The 22,289-nt window shown below is 35.3% G+C and overlaps 1 protein-coding gene across 3 annotated transcripts in view; it reads left to right on the forward strand.

The window, feature by feature from the left end:
- Positions 1 to 22,289, forward strand: part of LOC126859234 (nephrin-like) — a 223,107-nt gene that overhangs the window by 115,433 nt on the left and 85,385 nt on the right. For all 3 annotated transcript variants that reach the window (XM_050610297.1, XM_050610296.1, XM_050610298.1), the window contains exons 5-6: positions 787 to 897; positions 15,115 to 15,342. In XM_050610297.1, coding sequence (XP_050466254.1) covers positions 787 to 897; positions 15,115 to 15,342 — 339 coding nt within the window. The remainder of the gene's footprint in view (positions 1 to 786; positions 898 to 15,114; positions 15,343 to 22,289) is intronic.

Here is a 22,289-nt window from a genome sequence, read left to right on the forward strand (position 1 = left end):
GCTGTACGTTGAAAGCTTTTATCGCTATCGTTCTGCCCTCTCTCGCGCGCGAAAGTCTTCTCGCGAACGCGATCTTTTCTCGGTTTTACTGCACCTTCTCGCGAAGGAAGAGGAAGCACGAACGAATGGAGCGCGTACATTGTCGTCGCGACAATAGCCGAAGGCAATTTCCATCCGACATCCGAGCGACATACCGGGATGAGACTCGATTTGTTTGCGTTTACCTCTTCCTAGGCTGTATCGTGAAAGCATCGAGCGATGAAAAAGGAAGCCTGCCAATGCCAGTCAAGTGAAAGCAGCCACTCTGTTGCTTTATCTCTTCGCCTGATTTTTTCTTGTCGGTCTTTATTCCGTTTATTATTATAACACAGCTTAGGGATATGCATGGAGATTTAAATTGCTCTTAGCAAAAAAATCTTATTTGCAATTAATCAATATTAATGTATTAATGTAATAACATTAGTTTCCTTTACGATAAAAGAAATTATATTTCAAATATCTCATTGTTCTATAATAAATTACACATTTATTATATTTTATTACATGAACTTCATAGAAACTAATTATCTCCTGCATTTACAATACATAATTAGCTTTTTTGGTATTAAAATGAGTTGATCAATTTGACTTTTATTTCTGAGGAAGGCTTATATATTAATATACGATGATTATAATTCTCGCAAAACAATTATTTTTTTTACAATTTTTGGGATATGGTTGTTTGATAAAAACTCATTTATAAAAATGCGCATGTTGTTCACGTATTTTCTTCCTTTCTGCTTACAGTGCCACCGGCGAAGCCGATAATCTATGACGCGAAAAGGCGAGACATGAGCAAACTCCTCGAAGCATACCCTGAGGGAGTCGACTTGTTCCTGGTATGCGAGGTGCACGGCGGTAAGTGGCTCTAACGTTAACATAACTTTGCGCGCACTTTTAACATTCCTTCTAATGAACATCCCAAAAGAGGCACACACAATCGCATTGTAGAACTTTTTAATATTCAATTCCAATTAAATCTTGAATTAAAATTCTGGAGAGTTAAAACCCTCTTGAATTTAGATTAACGATAAGATCTTGTACTGTTTCACTGTACTCAAGAAGCTTAGCACAAAGCCCCGAAGCCATAAGTTATGTTACGTATATAACGATAAAATCCGAGGCTCGAAAGGAACAAATCGATCGTCTTTTGCTATTTAACTACTGATACGAGCAAATATATTGTATTAATTTTTACCGCAGATTTTTATGTATATACTAGACTAAATCAATCTGTCAATTAATACTTATTTTTGAAGGAAAAGCTGCTATTAATATAAAAGTCTTGAATATAAAAATTAAATTAAATTAAATATTGAATTAAATATTAAATTAAATTGAAAATTAAATTAAATTAAAAATTATATTAAATATTGCAGCTTTTTCTTCAAAAATAAGATTGATGGCCTGTCACAACATCATTGTTAGTCGTCTAATATATATATATATATATATATATATATATATATAAATCTGTAGTTTTTAAATATTTGAGAATGATATATACCGATTAAAAATGTTCTTTTGGCGTCAGACTCTCGATTGAAGAGCTTTTGAAAATCGCTTTACGGACAAACTATGGACACGCGAATCATTCGAGAAAACGATGTGGAGGTGTAAACGTACGTTATGCGTGCCGAAATGAAAAATCCCATCTCGTCGAAGAGGCACGGGACGTATTCACGGGCGCGACGCCAATTCCATTTAGGGTTCTCGACACAATGCACTCGAAAAGGATGCCGCGAGCAGGAGCGAGAGATAGATCGCGAGACTGGTAAGAACGGAGGCAGCTTAAAAGAGAATACGCCCGCTTTTTCTCGTAGGCACCGAAACGACGCCGCTGACGACGACGACGACGCTCGGCGTCGTGTCGCCTCGCGCGACGGGCGAATCCATCCTGGAACCACGCCAATTTCCATCCCCCGAAACTACCATCGTTCCAATGCACCCACCAGGAATCGTGCGCTCGCTTCCGTCGTCGTCGGAAATAAATTATCGCGGTCGAAGCCCTCCCGCGCAATGATTCTACGCCTTTAATCTTTTCAGTATCAAATCCTTATTCTTTAAAGAAAAAACACATTATCCTTTTAATTTTAGATTATTATATCTAGATTACAAATTTTTTTGTAAATCTGTAATAACTTCATTTAGCACAATTTTTATTCTGAAAGTAGCTTTGAAGTTACTTACTTACTTATTAGCACAACTGCCTCATTTTAATAAAAATTTTAAAATGGAGTAACTTTAGAATGAAAGTACTTAAAGAGTAAGGAAAAGATTCTTAAATAATTAGAAAAAAAATTTACCGACATTTCTTACTGGAAATATATTACGTGAAAATTTCGGAGAACAACGCATTTTTTCTACCCTCCTGACAAAAGTCTGATAAGATAACGGAGTAAGAACACTTTTATTTCTTTCTATATTAATGTTTTACGGAAATGGTAAATGTAGGAAGAGATGAGAAGTTTGGTATCCAAGAAAAATCAAGAAGAAGAGGGCGGAAATGACCTCGCAGTTCGTCACGTTGTTGTGTAATCAACTTCTTGAAAATTCGCCAAATTCGACTCAGAAATTTATAGACGCATCTAGTTTTCAACAATACCAGGCATCTTTATTTATCAACATATTTTTAAAAGCATTTGATCAACTCTTTAATTACTATCTCAATTAATAGTCTTTGGAAAAAAAAAAAAAAAAAAAAAATTTAAACCCAAGTTCTGGCAGACTTTCTAAAATCCCGATGAGCGGCATGACGATGAAAAGACATCTTAATAAAAATACGAAACAGTCGATGGCGGGGCGAGAATGAACTTCCTTGGAAGGCTCGAAAGCAGAGCAGGATGAAAATGAAAAGCGCGCTGGCAGAAGATTAACGTACAGTTGACTTCGGATTTCGTCGTCGCTGTGCGGAGCACGATGAATCCGTTGGATCCGTGCCAATCTCCGCTAACATTGCCGAGCCACTATTTCCAGTTTAACACGAGCCACCAATCTCTCTCTTCTCTCGCGCGATTCCATCGCGGGATTGCGAATTGTTTCGAACTAAGTTTCATTTCCCGAGAATGTTTCGGTGCCTTCCGCCAGCCAGATTACCATGCCACGTCGCGGACAAAGTATATCGTTTATCGGTATTATTGAATTTGGCAACAAATGGCAGATTATTAATTAATAGCTCGGTGCGATATCGGAGCCGGCTGCCTGTATTGAAATACTCATTAGGCTCCTAATCAGGTAATCAAAGAATCTAGTGATCAATCAATTTGTATATATATATATATATATATATATATATATATATATATGTAAGCTGATACTTTTATGTATTCTGGATACATATCTCGAGAAAAACTCTCGGAAAATGAAATCATCGAAAGTCAATAACATACTCGTTTCCTTTTGAATTTCTCAATTTTCAATTTCGTAGAAATTCTCTTGATTTTTAATTCTTACAATTCTTTCAAGATAGAAATAATTTTTATCTTGATATTATAATCTAGCATTAATATCAAAAAAATACCACGTTATATGTTTTAACATACAAAAAAATCGAACGTGATATTTTTTCAAGAATTTCAAAGATCAACGATTGCCTCGTATTTCACATTTTATGCAGCATGCCAATGATTTGAAATTATTGCACGTCCTGGCTCACTCGCGACTTTCTATCTCGTTCTATTTATTGTTACGCTTCTATTGTTGCGTTTTCATGCGCTTCTTATTTATTATTACGCCCCTATTGTTGCGCCTTGTTGAGGATTCCTGGGAGATTGCGCGCGGTTCATTTAGCTTTCATTGCGAAACGTTTTTTCGCCTTCAAAGCGAACGAGGATTTTCTCAGGATACCATATTCAGTTTTGCGAAAAGCAAGATACTAGTAGAAAATATCTCTAGTATTGTTCGTTATTGTTGGTACACTATAATTTGCGATATATATGAATAATAAGTATATTCTAAATATTAACAATGAAAATGTTACATTGTTGCATGCAAATGTTTTTATTTGCCATTAACATTTTTTTTTTATTTAATTTACACAAACACCTTACCACAAACCCTTTTATATTATATGAATGAAAAGTTCCGAATACATACCTAAATAGCTTTTGTTCATAAAAAATAGCAAATTACTCGGCACAAATTTCAACGAGACGTTATAATTTCCCAGTCGTCGTAGCGCGACGCGTTTTTGCGGCAGCCGCAATTTCACCTTTCGCCGCGTTTCGGCGTCGAGCGAAAACGGGCTCCCCGGGACAGGTGATTTGTCACATGAGAACGAAGCGAAGCTCGCTACGCCCGACTTGCTTCGGAAGTTTTTCATGCACGCGTACAGGTAGCTGATGACTTCGGGGCGGAAAGAGCTTCGTGACGAGATACGAGATGCGACAGTAAAGAAACGGAGAAACGAAGAAGTAGTAAGTAGGGTTGCTGCCGCCACTTCAGGCAGGAGATGCGAGAAGAGAGAGAAGTTTCGGCGCATTTATATTTCTGCCCCTTTTCGTATTAAATTTTTATCTCCTTCTCTCTCTCTCTTTCTTTCTATTCCTGGTAAGAAAACTCATTTGCTTTGCTTTTCTGATCTCTTCGGGAACAGCTGATTGCTCGTATTTCTCATTCGTTGAGAAATCCAGAGAGCCTTGTTTGCGCGGCTTTTCCGCTCGTTATTTCCTCGCGAACTTAGCTGTGTTTTCTGATTTTCTGATTTTTAGCACACACGTTGTTTATTTCTTTCGCTTCTTTTCACAACATTCTCATCTAAGAGCATGATTGATTTTTCTTCTTTCGTCATTTTTATATTTATAACATGAAATATATATTTCGTTCGTTAAAGGATATAGATTCAAATCTTATGTTAAAAGTACGAAAGTAACTATATTTATGTGTAGCCACATCATTACATTAATATCATGCTCACTTACAGCCAAACAAGATATATATGCGCTCATATACATATATATTCCTGATGCATATGCAAATATTTGCTCGGATAAAAGCTACAAATTGCACTTTTGTGAGCTTATTTTCCTTCCAGCATCAATGAGCGCGGTAATTACGCGTGGTTTTTTGCAAACACAAAAATCTTTTTCGTCCTGAATCGGCAAAAAGCATCCGGATGTGCGTATTTAACACCTGCGTCATGAAATATTATTATTATAATATACGCCAATTTTTCATCATGCATCGTTAATCACATGGTAGCTCGTGCACGTAATAAAGGCAAAGGGAAGGGAAAAAATTCGAGGGTGACTCGAAGAGAAATGCGAATATATTTGCAGCTTAATTCGAGGGGTCTCGGGCGAGCGTCGATGAGCGAAATATACGCCGTGTACGGGGAAATCGTATCGGTCGATATAAAAGGAAATAAAATGCGGCGGAACGCCGCGCGGAATACCAAAATTGTCATTACGAAATTATATCGCGCTCGTGAAGTATTCCGCCTGAATAATAACCGTTCCGCGATGTTTCCAATGGTTATTAATTCCCTATGTTTCGGAGAATTAACGGCTTTCAACGACGATATCAATAGAGCGGTATTTTGTGTGAAAGTTCGCTTTTGAAAAGAATATTACCGATATTGATTGTACGATACCGTGTACCGTTAATTCCGCGTTTATACAACTGTTGTCCACAGCTTGTATACTAATTATTTTAGTAATAATAAAAATAGTGAATAAAATAATAATATATAATAAAATAAAAAGAAATAATACCTGTAAGGTATTAGCTAACGCTAATTTATAATAAAGGCTTGAATAATTAACACGTATAAAAGAATTTTTATAAAGTAATAATGACAACGCGCAAATGATAGAAAATTTTGTTTTAAGGAAAACGAAAGGATAATAATAGTTGTAGGTACTTAATTTTAACTTTAATGATGCTCATCGTTTTATCCACGGCTCGAGTTCTTCGAATTGCAGGTAACTCGGTAATCGCGGTTTATTCGCGGCATATGATTTAGCACAGCGCGGTACAAAGTTGGCACGTAGTCGGTTTATTGAACTACGGGAGCACCGTCAGTGAGAAATAAAGACCCCATTAATGCGAAGCCGGGATTAGTGTCCCTTGCCCGAATGCAGCTTCCGTAGCTCTTCGTATTCCGTAGCTTCGTGGCCGAGCTTTCGGATAACGATTCGTTTTCGCCATCGGATTCGTGCTCGGCCGGATATTATTCGCCGTCCTGAATAATAATCATTACGTAGTTGTCCCCGAGGATGGTTCTCTCTCGGCACAAACTAGAATGCAACATATGACTGACCTGAAGCATCTACGAATACGCCGAATAAAACAGGATACACCATCTTGTATCCTATTGTTATTTACTGAACATCGGGATAGAGCCTACATTGCACATGTGTGCAATTAGTATCATTTAATTATTTTTCATAACGCGATATATTTAAATTAATGTTTCATTACAATTAATTAAATACAAATTTCTCAAATAATTAATTTGTATTTTTTCTCAATTTGGATAAAATATTTTTTATGCTCATTTAATGTATTATAATTATAATTATATTTATAACAATTTACCACGTGTCGAATCTATTATGTAATAAAATTTTGTGCAAAAAATATCTCCAATGAGAGTATGTACTATCACACATTTCACATGTCCTAATTGTCCTCAATATAGGATACAAGTTGGTATGTTGAGAGAATATTTATGTTTGTGCAATGTCCTATATATACTAACATAAAAAACGCTTTTTGTCTTTTTTAATATCACTATTTTTAGACGTGAACACGGAGCTATTGTAAAAAGGGAGATTGTCTGTTCTTACCGTTTGCAAAAAGAAATGCATCTGAGAGACAAGATACGAAAAACAGAGAAGATATAAAGCCGGTGTCCGAAAGAACGAAAATGCGTTACGTTCGTACAACGCTACGAAAACATAATTGTTTTACAAATTGATTACTTGATATCGTGTACGTTTCTATCTTCAATCACATGGAAGTACTCGAATACAAAACAATATATAACTACTTGTACAGTCCCTAGAATAATATACGGCATTTTATATAATCACATTCATGCGACAACAAAAATTTCTCAAATACACAGTCTTTTTTCTTTCTCTCTTTTTCTTCTGTTTTTTCGCGCTCGAGTCGTCGATGACTAAACCGGAACGGACTGACACGTCCGTTTCGTACAATGCACTTCCGACACTTCGAGCTGGCCGAACGGCACTTTACGATACGCACAACAAGCCACGCAGAGAGAGAGAGAGAGAGAGAGAGAGAGGGAGAGCGCTTGCGGAGATCACAAGCGAGCAACTGGATGCTGGATGCAACGAACGCGCAAAGCGAGTCGGGCACAAAACGCGGCGGACAGCTCGGAAGAACGGCAATGCTGAATAAAATCCGATGTGACGCCCTTCCCTCTGTTTACCGTACACCGGGTTGTGCATATGCAAAGCGAAACTTTCCGTCCGTTCTTTGTACACGGTGTTTCAAAAGCGTGTATATCTGATAGATATATGTCATTTTTCGTGAAGAATTTTAGGGGACAAATGAAATGTATCACTCGACATGTGTCGGTGAATAGTTAAAGGCTATTCTCGTCGGTCGTTTTATCCTGAATGCAGATGGATCGGATGTATGTACACGTCATGTTGGTATTAAAAGACACAGGTGAACACAGGGCTTACACAGTATGTGATTGCGTTCTTTATCGTTAATTTGTTGTCAGTTTCCAATGCAGAAAATAAATTATTCTATTATTTTAATAATTTTAATTATTTATATTTTAAACTTTTTTATAATTAAAAATTTTTAAAGCAACATTTAAAATTAATTAAAAAGTTGAAGATAGACGTTGCTATTTTATATTACTTTTTCACAAATGCAATTAAATCTTTTAGTTTTGAAACAATCTGTATCATGGAATATTCTTGGTTTGTGAGAGGACAGCAACAACGATGAGTTTTAATTTATTTTATTGCGATGACATAAAATCCTGCGAAATACATGCCATCCCGTACGAGCTGACTTCGTCGACTTCGTAGTGTCGTCCTCGTCGTTAGTCCTGCGAAATCCTCGCAAACTGTGTAAAAGATATTTCTGCTACAAAAATCCGTTTAATTATTTAAAGACTCGAGGGAAAAATTATTTCCAAAGTTACATTTATAATATATTGGAGGGCAAATTATATTTTTATAAAATTTTATTCAGAGGAAAAAGAATATAAAATTACTAAGTTCTGTCAATAAAAAGATACAGTAATTTATTTTACATATTTAATTTTGAAAATAATTACACTCCACATTCTTATATTTGCGACATTATATCAGTATATGACAAAAATGAAGAAAATATATAAAAAAAAAAAAAGCGAAAGTAATATCTCGATATTATATCGAGTTTGGGAATCTTTCTAAGGATTTTTATTTCTTCGCACGTGTCTCGAGCGAAATAATTTTATTGTTTTATTCATGAAATTATTCTGCTCTTGAAATATGAAACGACGAAATAAATTAAGCATTAATATTTTTTATTTTTTATTTTTTACGCGTCTTTTGAGTGGCAAAGTTTTCAGTAACTCGAGCGCCGTTAGAGATTCGTGTTTGCGATTCTTAACGATAATGCTTCTTTCGTTCCGCTTTGAGGTTGGAAATGGTTGGCACTGGGAAATACAGTATATCTTGTAGAAATTCAAACTCCATAACGCATTGGCTATAATTCCTAATATCAACAGAACTTTGGAGAGTACACTGAAGCAAGCTACTGCGCGATCATGCTTGTAGATTTGTATTCTGCAAACGTTTTATAAGAAAGGAAACTTTGCCTTTAACTAACATAAACTTATATTCTGTAACTTTATATATTTAATTTGTCATAAAGGTCTAATAATGTTCAAATACTTTGAACATAAATATCTACTAAATTTGAATATATATTATGCAATGTGTGTGTGTGTGTGTGTGTGTGTGTGTGTGTGTGATTTGTTTATCATTTCATATTTATTACATTACATATTATTTATTTTAGTTCTTTTTTAAACTTGTTTTAATTTGAATGGAAAAGATATTACGTTTAATAAAATTTTATATTTTTAATTTAGCTGTTGATCAATACAAATATTTATCAAATGTAAGGGGTATTTGATTTTTTAAATATAACATGACGTATGTACATAAATTTTTCCGTATCCGCACAAATATTGAGAGAAAATTTCATTTACAAATCTTACGCACGAACAATAATGGTTTTTCTAGAACTCAATTTGCGGAAACAATCAGTCGCAATTGTTTTAAATAAATAAAAGCTCCGTGGGGGGGGGAGGGGGAGGGGGAAAAAGAAACGTTTTTGACGTAAAAACCGATTCTTTCGTTGCCGCTGTAGAATCCGCCGCACATCGTTCGCACAAAGTTCGGCATACTTTCGTGTGTTTCCCTTCTCCAATCACGTCGCCCTTGTACTCGTCCGTGATACTCGTCAATTCGGGCGCGGCTGTTGAAAATAATTGACCCGGTTCTACTCGTATTTCGAGCACTTGCATAAGCGCGAGCCGGCGACCTCGCGCGTTTAAAACTGACTGCGTGTTTCGGCTGTGGATATATTCTTCGAAAAGCGGGGCGACCGCTCATTCTGTCGCGTATTGTTACCGCACAATACACCGTGTATTTCCACCACCACCACCTCATCCCCGACTAACCCCTGTCCATTGCTGCAGCTGCATTGTCGATGTCGGCGTTGGGCATCGAATGCAATTTTACAGCGTCACAGCGCGTTAGTCAGGGGCAAAATGTTTGTTTTAACACGACCAGCAGCTATAACCCGCGTCCCTGTTCGCGTTCTTCATTCTTTTCGTTTCGCGTCGCGACGCGCTTTTTTATTCTCTCCTTCGTATTTCCGAAGGTGCCTATACATTTTGTGCATTTTCATTATATCTCTTTTGTCTTTATACTACTCGAGAAATATGAGCGTTTTTCTGACGTCAATGATAAAAAAAAAATATCTGAATACCGAACTATATAATATATACAGGATGGCCCCGAACGTTCCAGCCAGACTTTGAGATATTATAGGAAATTTAATTCTGAACAAAAAATTTCCTGTAAACATGGGTCAAAAAATGCTTTCTTAAGAAATTATCGCTCAAAAACCTCTGAAATCGTGATTATTTTACACATTTTTTTTTTAAATCATAGAAAGTGTGAGTCTTTAAACAAAAAGTACCGAAACAAAAATTGTAGAAAATTAAATTATCCTTTAAATGAGATTAAAATGATTGTAGTACGTTCCATTTCCGTTTTGAGATAACAAGTTTCAAATGTACAAAAAAATATTTTTTTTGCTGTCGACAGCTTTTTAAAGGTACTGTCCATTTAAAAAATATTCTACAGTGTTATTCTAATTAAAAAAAAAAGAATTACTTTATTTTTATGAAAGAAAAAGATTTTTGTTTTTTATTTTTATTGATTTTCCTCCAAGAAATTTATTAAGTTTTATCTTCTTTTTATTTTGTTTCTCAAAACTTATGGAACGTACTACAATCATTTTGATCTCATTTAAAAGATAATTTAATTCTCTACAACTTTTGTTTCGGTACTTTTTATTAAAAAACGCATACTTTCTCTGATATTTGTAAAAACATATAAAATAATCGTGATTTCAGAGGTTTTTGGGTGCTAACTTTTTAAGGAAGCATTTTTCGACCTATGTTTATAAGAAATTTTTTGTTCAGAATAAAATTTCCTATAATATCTCAAAGTCTAGCTGGAACTTTCGGGGCCACCTTGTATAAGGAGTTTGACGAGAATTCGAGAGCATTTATTACTTTCTGTGTGTGAATTGAGGCTGGAATTCGTGGTTATCGATTAAAGTTTAATCGATGCTCACAGCGGCGCGATTTAATATCGCTACAATTTTACTAGCGTTTTATTAAATTGATGGTTCATTATAGTATTATTTATCGATTTTACTATCTGCAATGTAATAACGAGGACTTTGTGATATTAACGTATACGATTGTTTCTCTTTATCGTGATTACTTACGGGTAGCGCGAGAAATTTGTTTGACAGAGAAATTGCTGGAGCTGTAAAATGATGAGACGGTGGCCGGAAAACGGATATACTCGCAATATAAAAGTATTCATGCAAAAATATACGTGCATCGTTCTTTTACGTTTCTTAACGAGAGAGCAGGAGAATTGCGATGGCGATATATTTGCGCGATAACGGTGTGTTTAAAACGGCGTAACATCGTAAAAATACGCTGCGGTAAGTACCGCGACGAGAGTAAGTACGTTACGGTAATGAGTTTAGTTCGCAAGGACTTTTAATACGCGAGCTTTTCCGAGGGTGAGCGTGTGATTTGGCATAACAGAAGTCATAATAACCATAATAATAACCGTGTCGGCTTTTCACTCGACACACATATTTTACAGTCTAAAGTCGTATATAAAGAATGGTCTTAAATTTGCGCTTAACATCACGTCACATCGCAAGCAAGATTATTTAAACTAAAATTCTGTTTAAGTAAGAATTATTTGAAAAACGCTATGAAAAATTAAAGTTTCAACGGTGCAAAATTTCATTTGCTTTCAATTTTCAGTTGTACACATTATTCAGGAAACATAAATATTTCGATATTTCTTTTCGAAAAAGAATTTATAATCACGCTATATACATCGTGTTTCATACATTACGACGAGGCGCGCTCTAAAGAGAGGAAACGGATGGGGAAAAGCCCTCCGAGATACCACTAACAGAATATATTTGTATCCTGCGGGGCGGCGCGGAAATTATCCCGCGGGGAACAATGGAAACAGTAGCGGGATTAATTATAGTATAGAACTTAATGAACGCTTATTATCGCTCCCTTTTTGAGACAGAGCTTGGTTATCGCGCCGCGGATACGGAATTATCGTTGTCTCGACAGGAAGGAGTCGCAAACGTACGAGACAGCGTTCTTGAATATCAACCACGATATTACAATTTTCTTGCAAATCAAATTTATCGAGTAATATGTTTTTAGATTTGAACAAAAATTCGATCAAGCGCACATGATTTTTATGTTTCTCTGCATGTGTATGTGAAATCTTGATGGATTTTAATAATGTATATCATGTACGATAGCTAATATAGCTATAAATAAGTTATATGTGTGTAACAAGTTTATGTAATATTTATGATACGAAAAATGTGTACACGGGAAAACCATCAACAAATAAGATAAAAACTCGCGCGTGATGTAAAAAGTTATGAATTTATAGGAACGATATAAATTTTTATTATGTTGAGAAATATATATATATATATATATATATATATATATATATGTATGTATGTATGTATGTATGTATGTATGTATGTATGTATATTGATCAAATGTCTTTTTGAACATGTATATATATGTAGTATTTTGAGCATAATTGTACGCATTAATTAGAAGCTTCCCTCGGGTCATCCAGCACGCAACAGACGCGTGTCATGAACGCGCAGGATAACTTCGATTTCGCGACGGAGGGAGTGGGGGAGGCTCTTGTTCATTTCCTGGTTATTGTTTAATGAACGTAGTCCGGGAAATTAATGCGATTTCAGCGCATTGTGCTCCGAGAAATTAACGCGATTGTAGATAATACGCGTTTCGCTATAACGCGCGTGTTAGGGATTATCTATTTGTTTCTTTTCGTACTTCCGGCAGTTATGTTTATTCATATAATCTGCATTTATAATAAATTATTTTATGCTTCAGTAAAGCTTGTCTCGCAAAATACGTAAATCCATGTCACTCGCGCATTAAGAACAGTATGAGAACAAACATTTGCAGTTGTTGCAACATTGCAGGTAAATGCAGATTAAGCATCGTCAGCATTCTGCGTCACGTAGAAATGCGAGTTTTGAATATGTTACGTAATTATAACAGTTTTACATAAACATCTTGATTTGACAATTGTTAAATTTTTGTTTATGAATTTTTTTTTTTTAAATATGTTTCGATTCTTTTTTATGTTAATTTGACATACAAGTCTCAAATGATCTTGAATTTTTATTGAAATTCAATATGGAAATGTAATAAAATGTGTGCTATCTACTTATAGTCTTGAAAAACTAAAGACAAGCTAATCTTCAATGTTTTATATTTCTTTTTATCAAAAAAATTTGTAAAGGAGAAAATGCGCAATCATTGTAATTTGAATTAAATGCATTACATCAGGATGTTAACGTTGTGTCTAGGCGTTGACTCTATGCAAATACAAGTCTCCGGATTATTAATGTAAAGCTCTAAGCGAGCAAATAAGCAGCATCTAATTACTATTACCGTTCTAGCTAACTATCAGTGTCAACGATCGCGGCTTTCAGCAAGATGTATACGCAATGTATAGACGTATCTTTGATTGGATAGATATCTATGCAGACAACCTGAACATAGACAGCTGTCTGTGAACTAGATAGACAGATGGTTCATCTAGAATAACTATTGATTAGGGAACGGGTATCCGTTAATATCGTGCAGCGCTCGATAGTACACATCGTTGTTTGTGCAATGATACTATCCGCTGCAAGATATCTTTAGATTCGAAATGAAGATATTATTTAGAGCAAGAATTCTCAAGTTTTACAATCTCGCAGTTGTTTTGAATACTTTTATAATCAAACTATTTTTACCTCTTTTTTCAAGTTGTATCTGTATGTAAAATTACAGAAATTAACTGAAATTTTAATAGCGTAAAATTTTTAAAAATTATATTTTATTGAAATTATATAATACAATGTCAGAAGAAATAAAAAAAAGAGATAATTCTTTTGCTCAACAAAAATTACTAGAGCATGACATATCTAAAATTACTGCGCATGCATGACAATTATATTAGCAAGTTCAAAGGAGATCTATTTTGAATAAGCAGGAGAGAATAATTTCGTAAACTTAGATCGAATATATAATCGGACTATTGAATTGTCGAAGCTGGTTTATTATTGCTTCTCCGATTTACAATCGCCAACTATTCTCTCGCAACGGACAATCGTCTAGTTTCCATCTGATAATTTACTAGCTTCCTTACATTCCCGGACGACAAGTGTACCTTGTTAATTAGTAAGCAGTAAATTAGCGCAACGCCATTGGAGCGACGTGTTGCGATGGTGATTTGGTGCACGAGCCACGGGCGCGGTTCTATCCCAGAAGTGCACGCTTTCATGGTCTCCTTTTGTCATAATTAGCCGTAATAGTCGGCGGCGGTGAGCCACAGGTAGGTAGCGGTCTCTTGAGGGAGACGCGGAGTGCCTGCCTTCGTGCCGTTGTTTTGGTCAAATAAGGCCCGTCCACCTTCGTGATTGACGGCGACATCCACGACGCGGCCCTCGGGACACGCGCCACTCGAATTACCCTCGCTGTCAACTGGCTCATTGGCGGAGAAGTAATGAGTAATTGGCAGGCGTCGTCATCCTACCAGATCCGATCCTTTTCAATCCCAGGTTCGATGTTACAATCGTCAAGCTTGTCTAATGTGCTAATTGACATTTGATAGAGATTTTAAAAGCGCTTCACGAATAGGTTTATTAGCTTCTTCATTCTTCAACTTTAGCTGAGAAAATAATTGTACCCTTAATATATTTATAATTGATATAAGTGAATAATTTCGGAACACTTTTTCTTTATATATGCATACACGATTAAATAATTTAAAGAATGGATATAGTAATATGAAATATACTTTAATATATATATATATATATATGTAATAATATTTAAAACTTTGTATATTATCCAAAAATAATATGTATATACATACATCTTTTGGACAGATCTTCTTCGCGTGAATATTTTTTTGTTTAAATTAAAATTAAATATATCACGCTAATAAAATTTTATTTAGTAAAATTTTAAATATATAAATTTTTTTTATACTATACTTATATTATACTAATTCAATATTATAATACTTTATAATATTTTAAAACTTTTATGTCATTTACATTACTTACTATGTTTAGTTCATATATAGTTTTTAGAGATAATTAAATCTTGAATAGTAAAAACTTTACGATAGTAAAAACTTTAATGCAGACATCTCGCTTTTTTTATTATCCTTTTTTAATTATACTTTTGCTTTATATGCGCAGGTAAACCGAGACCGCAGGTTTCTTGGTATCTGGAGTCCCAGAACATTCATGCATCTACTGAAATTCGAGAGACGCAAGATCCAAACGGGGAAATCAACGTCATAACCATCAGCAACGTAACTTTGAAGGCTCTCACAAGAAGGCATCATCACGCCAAACTATCCTGCCGAGCGAATAACACTCAATTAGCGCCGCCACCTACCACCACCATTGTCATCGAGCTTAACAGTGAGTACGCTCATTCCAATTAACGCTAATTGCGCGCGACGACGCGGCTACATCGCGTTCAGTCAACCCGCTCGTTGCGGAAATGAGTTCTTTTTCGAGAAGAAGCGAACCTACTGAGGTGGCAGTTTCTTCTTCATTCGCGAACCAACGTAAGCGAAAGTGCGAGTGAGAAGAAATATTAAATTAATTAAGACGAATATATTAATACATTTAAATGATCGTCCATAGCAATGCAGTTTTCGTCGCTTTTCAAGTTCACAGAAATGCTTGAATTGCCATTATAGTGTATTGAAGTTTCATTTCAATGCGCTTTTTTTTATACAGTACAAAAGGGAATTGCGGTTTTCGCGCGACAGAGCTCTTTATTCGCCCGTAAAATAACGACTACTCGGAATTACTCGCTCACACGTTCAACTATTACGCAACAATGAAAAAAAAAAAAGAATGCCAGATGTCTTCCCCGAGAATGTTCCAAATTTCCCGAATACTCGCGAAACACGATAGCCGCATTATGAATATGCAAAAAGTCCGTCAATATATCGGCGCGCCGCGATACTTTCGATCGATGCCTGTTTCTCTCCTCTTTCTCGTCCTCTATCTTTTCTGCTCGTTCTCGTATATCGGTATCAATATTTTTTGCGACAAAAAAGAATATAGCGAATATTTAACTGGCTCGAGATCCGATTTGTCTGGCCCGGATCTCTTTTTTTTTCGACCCACTCGTAAATGAAAGCGGACTTTGGACGAGACGAAATTGAAACATTTTTCACCGATTACAATGAGGTGGGAAAGGGGAAAGGGAGGAGAAGTTCGAGGAGAGAAAGGGGTTTCGTCGAAAAGCAATCAGCCCCACGATGTCATTAATAACGTCACTTCCGGAATCGCTTCGAAATGCGCGGACGCATGGCGCAGGCAACATGCGTCCGTTGACGCGGCAACGTTCGATTAATCTCCATGAAAAACAGAGGTAGAAAGGAAATATACGTAGTATACCTTTCGCTTCCCTCCGTCCGTCCCCCTAATCCGGAAACAACGGTGGAGACTCGTGGAAAATTGTGGTTCAAGCGATTTCCTTCGACCGCAAAGTGAATCCGAAGCGAATAACTCGTTTGCAATTTATTTTTAAGAGCACGGAAATCATAATGAAGGCTCATTGCTCGCAAAATTATAATACATCGTCATAATTATAAATATAAATATAAGCTGGCTATAAATTGCTTTCAGCAAGTAAATTTATTAAACTTTCAGCTTTATATGTGCTTTTATTTACGTATCACGTATCAAGTCGAGCTTTTTGTACTAAGGATATATAAGGAATATTAGCAATGTTAATTACTTGATATTTTTATTACGCGACTCTTTATATTTTTTAATAATATATATTAATTTTTGTAATATTAAAAATTAAGAAAATTTTGTGAAGGAGGATAATGATCTAGCGTAGTTATTGGAAAAATATTTGAGCATTCGACAGTGCAACGAACTCGTATGCGAGTATCTGATAACGCATACCTTATCAGATTTCACCGGAATCTATCGTGTTTTGCAAAAATCGATTTCGAAAAAAATTGAACGATGCACGAAATAAAAAATCCTTCTATTTTTTCATCGACTAATTGGTCATCCATAGTTCGTCAAAGAACAACTGACGACCATTTTAATTGATCGGCGCGAAATAATTTCTGTTGGATTTGACGATTGGGAATGGACAAGGCTCAAACGCAAACAGATTGCAGTCATTCATATGTGATATCATATTCGTCCCCAAAAATTGAAAACCGCCAAGCTGGTTGAATTATTTATTGCTTGCCGTATGCGCATGTATGTGCGGAGAAAAATTTCGAAATATGATCTTTTGCATCTATCCATTGTCCTAGAAGCCATCTATTTCCGTGCAATTTTTTAACCAAATCTACTGTACTAAAACCGAAATTTAATTACAAAATCATTCAATATTTTGATGAACTAAATTTCAATTTAATTTGCACACATTAACTTTATTTACATAATGAGAAACTATTTGCTACAAATAACGTATAAATTGGATTAAGATTGTGATGTAATAACAATGTGAGTAATTTATGGCACGATAATTGCCAAAGAATAATTTATTTCCTTGCTTTATATGTATTTTGCATTTCTTACGATTGGAATAATTTCTCTACATTTCGTAGACATTTTTAAATTTTGTCCAACATCCTAATCGCCTTCATGGCAGTCGCTGGGATGGAAAATTAATATTCATAATTGTATAAGCGGCGTGGCAGCTCATCGGCACGCTCGAGATTCATCTGACAAGAAACTTGTACGCCAGACAAACAAATTTAAATTAAATCGCCTGAAGCTGCTTCGAGCTGGAAGGTGCAAGGAGTCCGCTTGCCTTAGATTAGATAGATTACCTTAAAGGCTACTTACACGTGATGTTAAAAAAGCTTGGGAGCGCAAATAGGAACGTATCGATCGTGAAATATTTAGAACACGATATTCGATTAATTGAAAAGCAAGATACTTTTACATCTTTTACATCTGTTATAGAAATAAAATTCTTGCCAGAGGCATTCATTTTCTTTTTATTTTCTTTTTTTCTTATTTTAAATCAATATTTTCCGAAGAAAAATTAACATGAATTATTAATAATGTTTATATTATATATTGAAATTCTACTGAGACTAACGTCTCAATTATTTTAAGCTCTATTACATTTTAATTAAAATATTCTATAATTATATAAATATAAATATTCTGAAATAAAAAATATAACACGGACTAACTTCTTCTAAATAATTCTAAATAAGAATTTGGCAGTTATAATTGAATGAATAACAATGTCACGCTACGAAAACGGATTTTGATTGGCGTAGCATTAGATTCAATGTTGAAGCATGATTGCTTCGTTTTTCCTCGATTGAGGAAATCGTATCGTACATTGCATCGAAAATTCGCTCTACAACTTGTCGCCTTTCGATTTCTCGCTAATTGGAGAAGCGCGCGAGAATTCGCTGCCTGCATAATCGCGCCCAACCGATATTCCGTCGCAATCGTCGCAGGATCGCACGAAAGTCTAACGAGTCATGGAAGGGCCTCTGGGAGTCGATCGACTTGCGAAAACGATTTCCGCGGTCGACAACGAGGTCGACGTACACTTCAGTGTCGAGAAATGGATTGCCGTTGAGAACTCCGGACCGTGGCCGATGTGTCCCATTAATTTTTCATGCCGTCGTCGACGGTAAAACCCTCGACCTATGCATGAATGGTTCGACATCGTTAATCGTTATTCGATAACTCCGCGTAATGAAAATGACGACATTGGAGAAGAATGCGATGCGCAAATTTATTTTTAGAAATGAGAATTATATAAGATGTGTGTCAGAAGTATTGCCATATTCTGTTATCAACGGATCTTATAATGAATAATTTATATGACAATATAAATGACAATAATTATAAACTACGTTTATATATATATATATTATATATATATATATATATATATATATATATATATATATATCTTTTTTACGCTTACTAATTATAAATTTCTTGTTTGCAATTATTTAAAACCAGGTTAACACCATTTTACATATTTATGAGACATTATCGATTATGGATTCGATTTATGCAGTTTCGCGTTCCTTTCGAGTAAGGCGGCACAAAAGAGCGGGGAATATTGAGTTCTTAGCGGAACTCGCCGCGCTGAAGGGAAATATTGTATATTTTTTCATATAATATCTTGAAGCAACATACGCTATGAATTTTTATTATTTTTAGCAATGCGCTCTCTTTCATCTTGTCTCTACTCATCGTTTATCTTGTGATATATTTCCCTGCAGAATCAGCAGAATGTCGTAGTGCCGTCGCTGATTCACTCAACCACCGTGAAATCGATCAGGATAATGTACAAAAACAGAAATATAAAATGCTACGGAAAAATTAAGCAAAAAAACCCATTTAGGAGCAACTGAAAGATTTAATATAATGCCATTCGCGCGAATGTATATTCTTAATATATTAATAATTTGCATCTTTTTGCGCAATAAATGCAGAGCATAATGAGTTTGAAAGATAAATTAATAAGAAATACAATGAACAATAAATTATAATATAATTGAAGCGACTTTGTTGATAAATATTGCTAAATCTTTATTTGTACGCTGTTAACGCAGGAGACAGAAACATTATTACATATATGCATACATATATCTCGCTGGCAGATTTTGTATTTGTAATAACATCAGCACGTTTCATTTATCGCGAATGTATTTTAAATCGCTACACCAACTTCCTCTCAACGAAGTTACAAATCGACACATTGCGAGAGGAATAAAAGCGAGGCGATCGCTTCGCGAACTTGTTCAACTTTTAATGACTCATTCTACCGAGGCGTTTGATTCCGAACAGAATGTAGTCTGCGCGAGTTCTAGAAGAATAATCAAGTTAAGTAACAAGCCGAGAAGAGTCTCCGGCTCTCTCTCTCTCTCTCTCTTTTTCGTCGGGGGCATTTCGCCGACACAGAAATTCCATTCGGCAAAAATCTCCTTCGTCGTTCCTCCCTTGCGATCGGCATCTCCGGTTAATTAGTAAGAAAATTAATGAAGCCGCTTCGGCCCGCGTAAACTTTGCGCGCCCGAAGCTCATTAGTCTTTTATAGTTACGAGCATTAGCGAAAGTAGTAGATGCGCTTGATAGTTAGGCGATTATATGTTCGCCAGTAGTAACGAGAAGAGAGAAAGAGAAAGGGGGAGGGGAGAGAGAGAGAGAGAGAAATCTAACGAGTATTAGACATCAAAAGAAATTCCTCATTAAGGTCGATCTTACCGATCGCATTGTCATTGCTTTCCTTGGACAAGCAATAACACTGGTGATAATTATAAATCGAAAAGCTTCTTTACGACGCAATTATAAACGATTAAAGGAATAATGTATCAAGAATATAAACGAAATTTTGATTCTTTGACAAAGATATAAAGGAGCAAAAAATTATTATAAAACAAAACTCATTAATTTTAAGCAAATTGCAATAAAATTTTAATTCTGCTATCGAATTACGGAATGATAAAAATTCAGAAAATAAAAAATTTTCGAGAATTAACTTTATTAGAATATACCTTCCTGTTTTTTGTATATACATATATTTATATCAATTTTATATATAATATTATGTATTAAAATACTTATTTACAAATACTATATGCAATAAAACAAGTTTTTTGAGCAAAAGAAGAAGTGAGTAGCGTTACAAGATGAATTAGGAAACGGGGATGTACTGTATCAATCCGGATTTGTTTTACCATCGCGTTATCAATTTGTTAAACAGACAATTCGAACTTGCGATATAAAGTAATTTCGTAACGAAGCCAAGTGAGTAGCGGATTTCAGCGACGAAATGAGGGCGCCTGCGAATCCGCAAAGTCGCAGACAGTGTAACAACCCTCGAAAGTGCTCTCCCGTTGCAGCACGATAGAAGAGGAAGGGCTTTGCTCACTCCGGAGACGAGTGAACTTCAAGAATGTAACTCCTTGTGCCTCATAACTCAACCCGCACAGAGAGAGAGAGAGCTAATAATTTTCTCTTCCATCCCACGTGAATTGTCTTTTTTATGCTACGACATCAAATCTTTTTACCAACATTTTCCAGCGCGACATTCTTATGATCAATCATTGAGGAATCTACAATCTATTCCACTATCTTTGAAGAAAAAAATATGTATATGGAACTTTTTAAAGTGGGTCATTAATTTGAAAATTAATTTTTCAATAAGACAAAAATTTTCGCAGATATTTTTTAATGTATTTTCAATGTATTTAATTTAATTTCATAAAAAAATTTGATTTTTAAATAATGTTGAAAGTTAAAAGATTATAAAAAAAGAAATACGTGTAAAGATGGATTACAAAGTGCCATGGTAGAAAAAGCTATGATATTATAGAACGCAAAATATGGAATGCATTGCGCAGAGATTTTGTATACATAAAATTTGTTTAATAAACACATATCTTCTCGCCTCGCGCATAAGAGGATTAATACTTCGTCGGTGATTTGTTTCTCCCACAGTGTTGGATTCTTCGCCTCTTTCGAATTAATTAGTTTATCCAGAGGCTCCTGGCAAATGTTATTCCGCCGCACGCTTCGTATATTTCCTTGTATTTTCCGTACTGTGAGGATCGTATACATTGTCGCCTCGTTTACAGGCGTTTTGCAAGAACCGGAATACGAAAGTAGACCCGTGAGAAGCGAAGGCCCGCCCCCTCGTTCCGGGACGAGACCGTAACGATACGGGGCTCATTGCAGCTTTGCCAAATTATGGCAATAATATCACTTAGAATCGCGTATCGCGATTCTCGGCGAGATTTCACTTAAGCCAGCGATTCGCGACCAGCGCATACGGATCTGCCACGCACGACTCCCCTAATGTTCAATCGTTCCCGAAACAACCGACTTTAACCTACCTACGAACGAGCCACTTAACAGCCAACCCCTTCCGCTCCATTCCGCTATTTGACTTTCTTTTCTTCACGCTCTCTGCGGGAATTGTTTTAAAATTGAAATCAATACAAGTATATTTAATTTTAAATATCGTAAACACGAAATAATCTATTTTATGTTGATTAAAAAAAAAAGAGTATAAAAAAATAGATAAAAAATTATTTGAATTTATCTTGAAATTTTTGTGAATCTTTTAAGTAATCTTATTCATAAAAGGCTCAATCTATGTCATATATAATATGTCGAAATGTTTTCACATAGTTTGAGAGACTCAATTTTTTTTATCCTTATTTACTTTTCTTTATTAAGTTATATATTAGATGGATTTGATTTTTAGTACAAAAGTCTTAATTTTTCGTCTTCTTTTTATTAGAAAATTATCTCAGCCCCGATCGAAGTAAAATTCAAAGTTAATTTTCAGACGAATAAATTGATTTCCTTTAACGATCTTTAGTTACCGAGAA

This window comes from Cataglyphis hispanica, chromosome 3 (genome assembly GCF_021464435.1).
Source record: "Cataglyphis hispanica isolate Lineage 1 chromosome 3, ULB_Chis1_1.0, whole genome shotgun sequence".
In the NCBI taxonomy this organism is placed as follows: Eukaryota; Metazoa; Arthropoda; class Insecta; order Hymenoptera; family Formicidae; genus Cataglyphis; species Cataglyphis hispanica.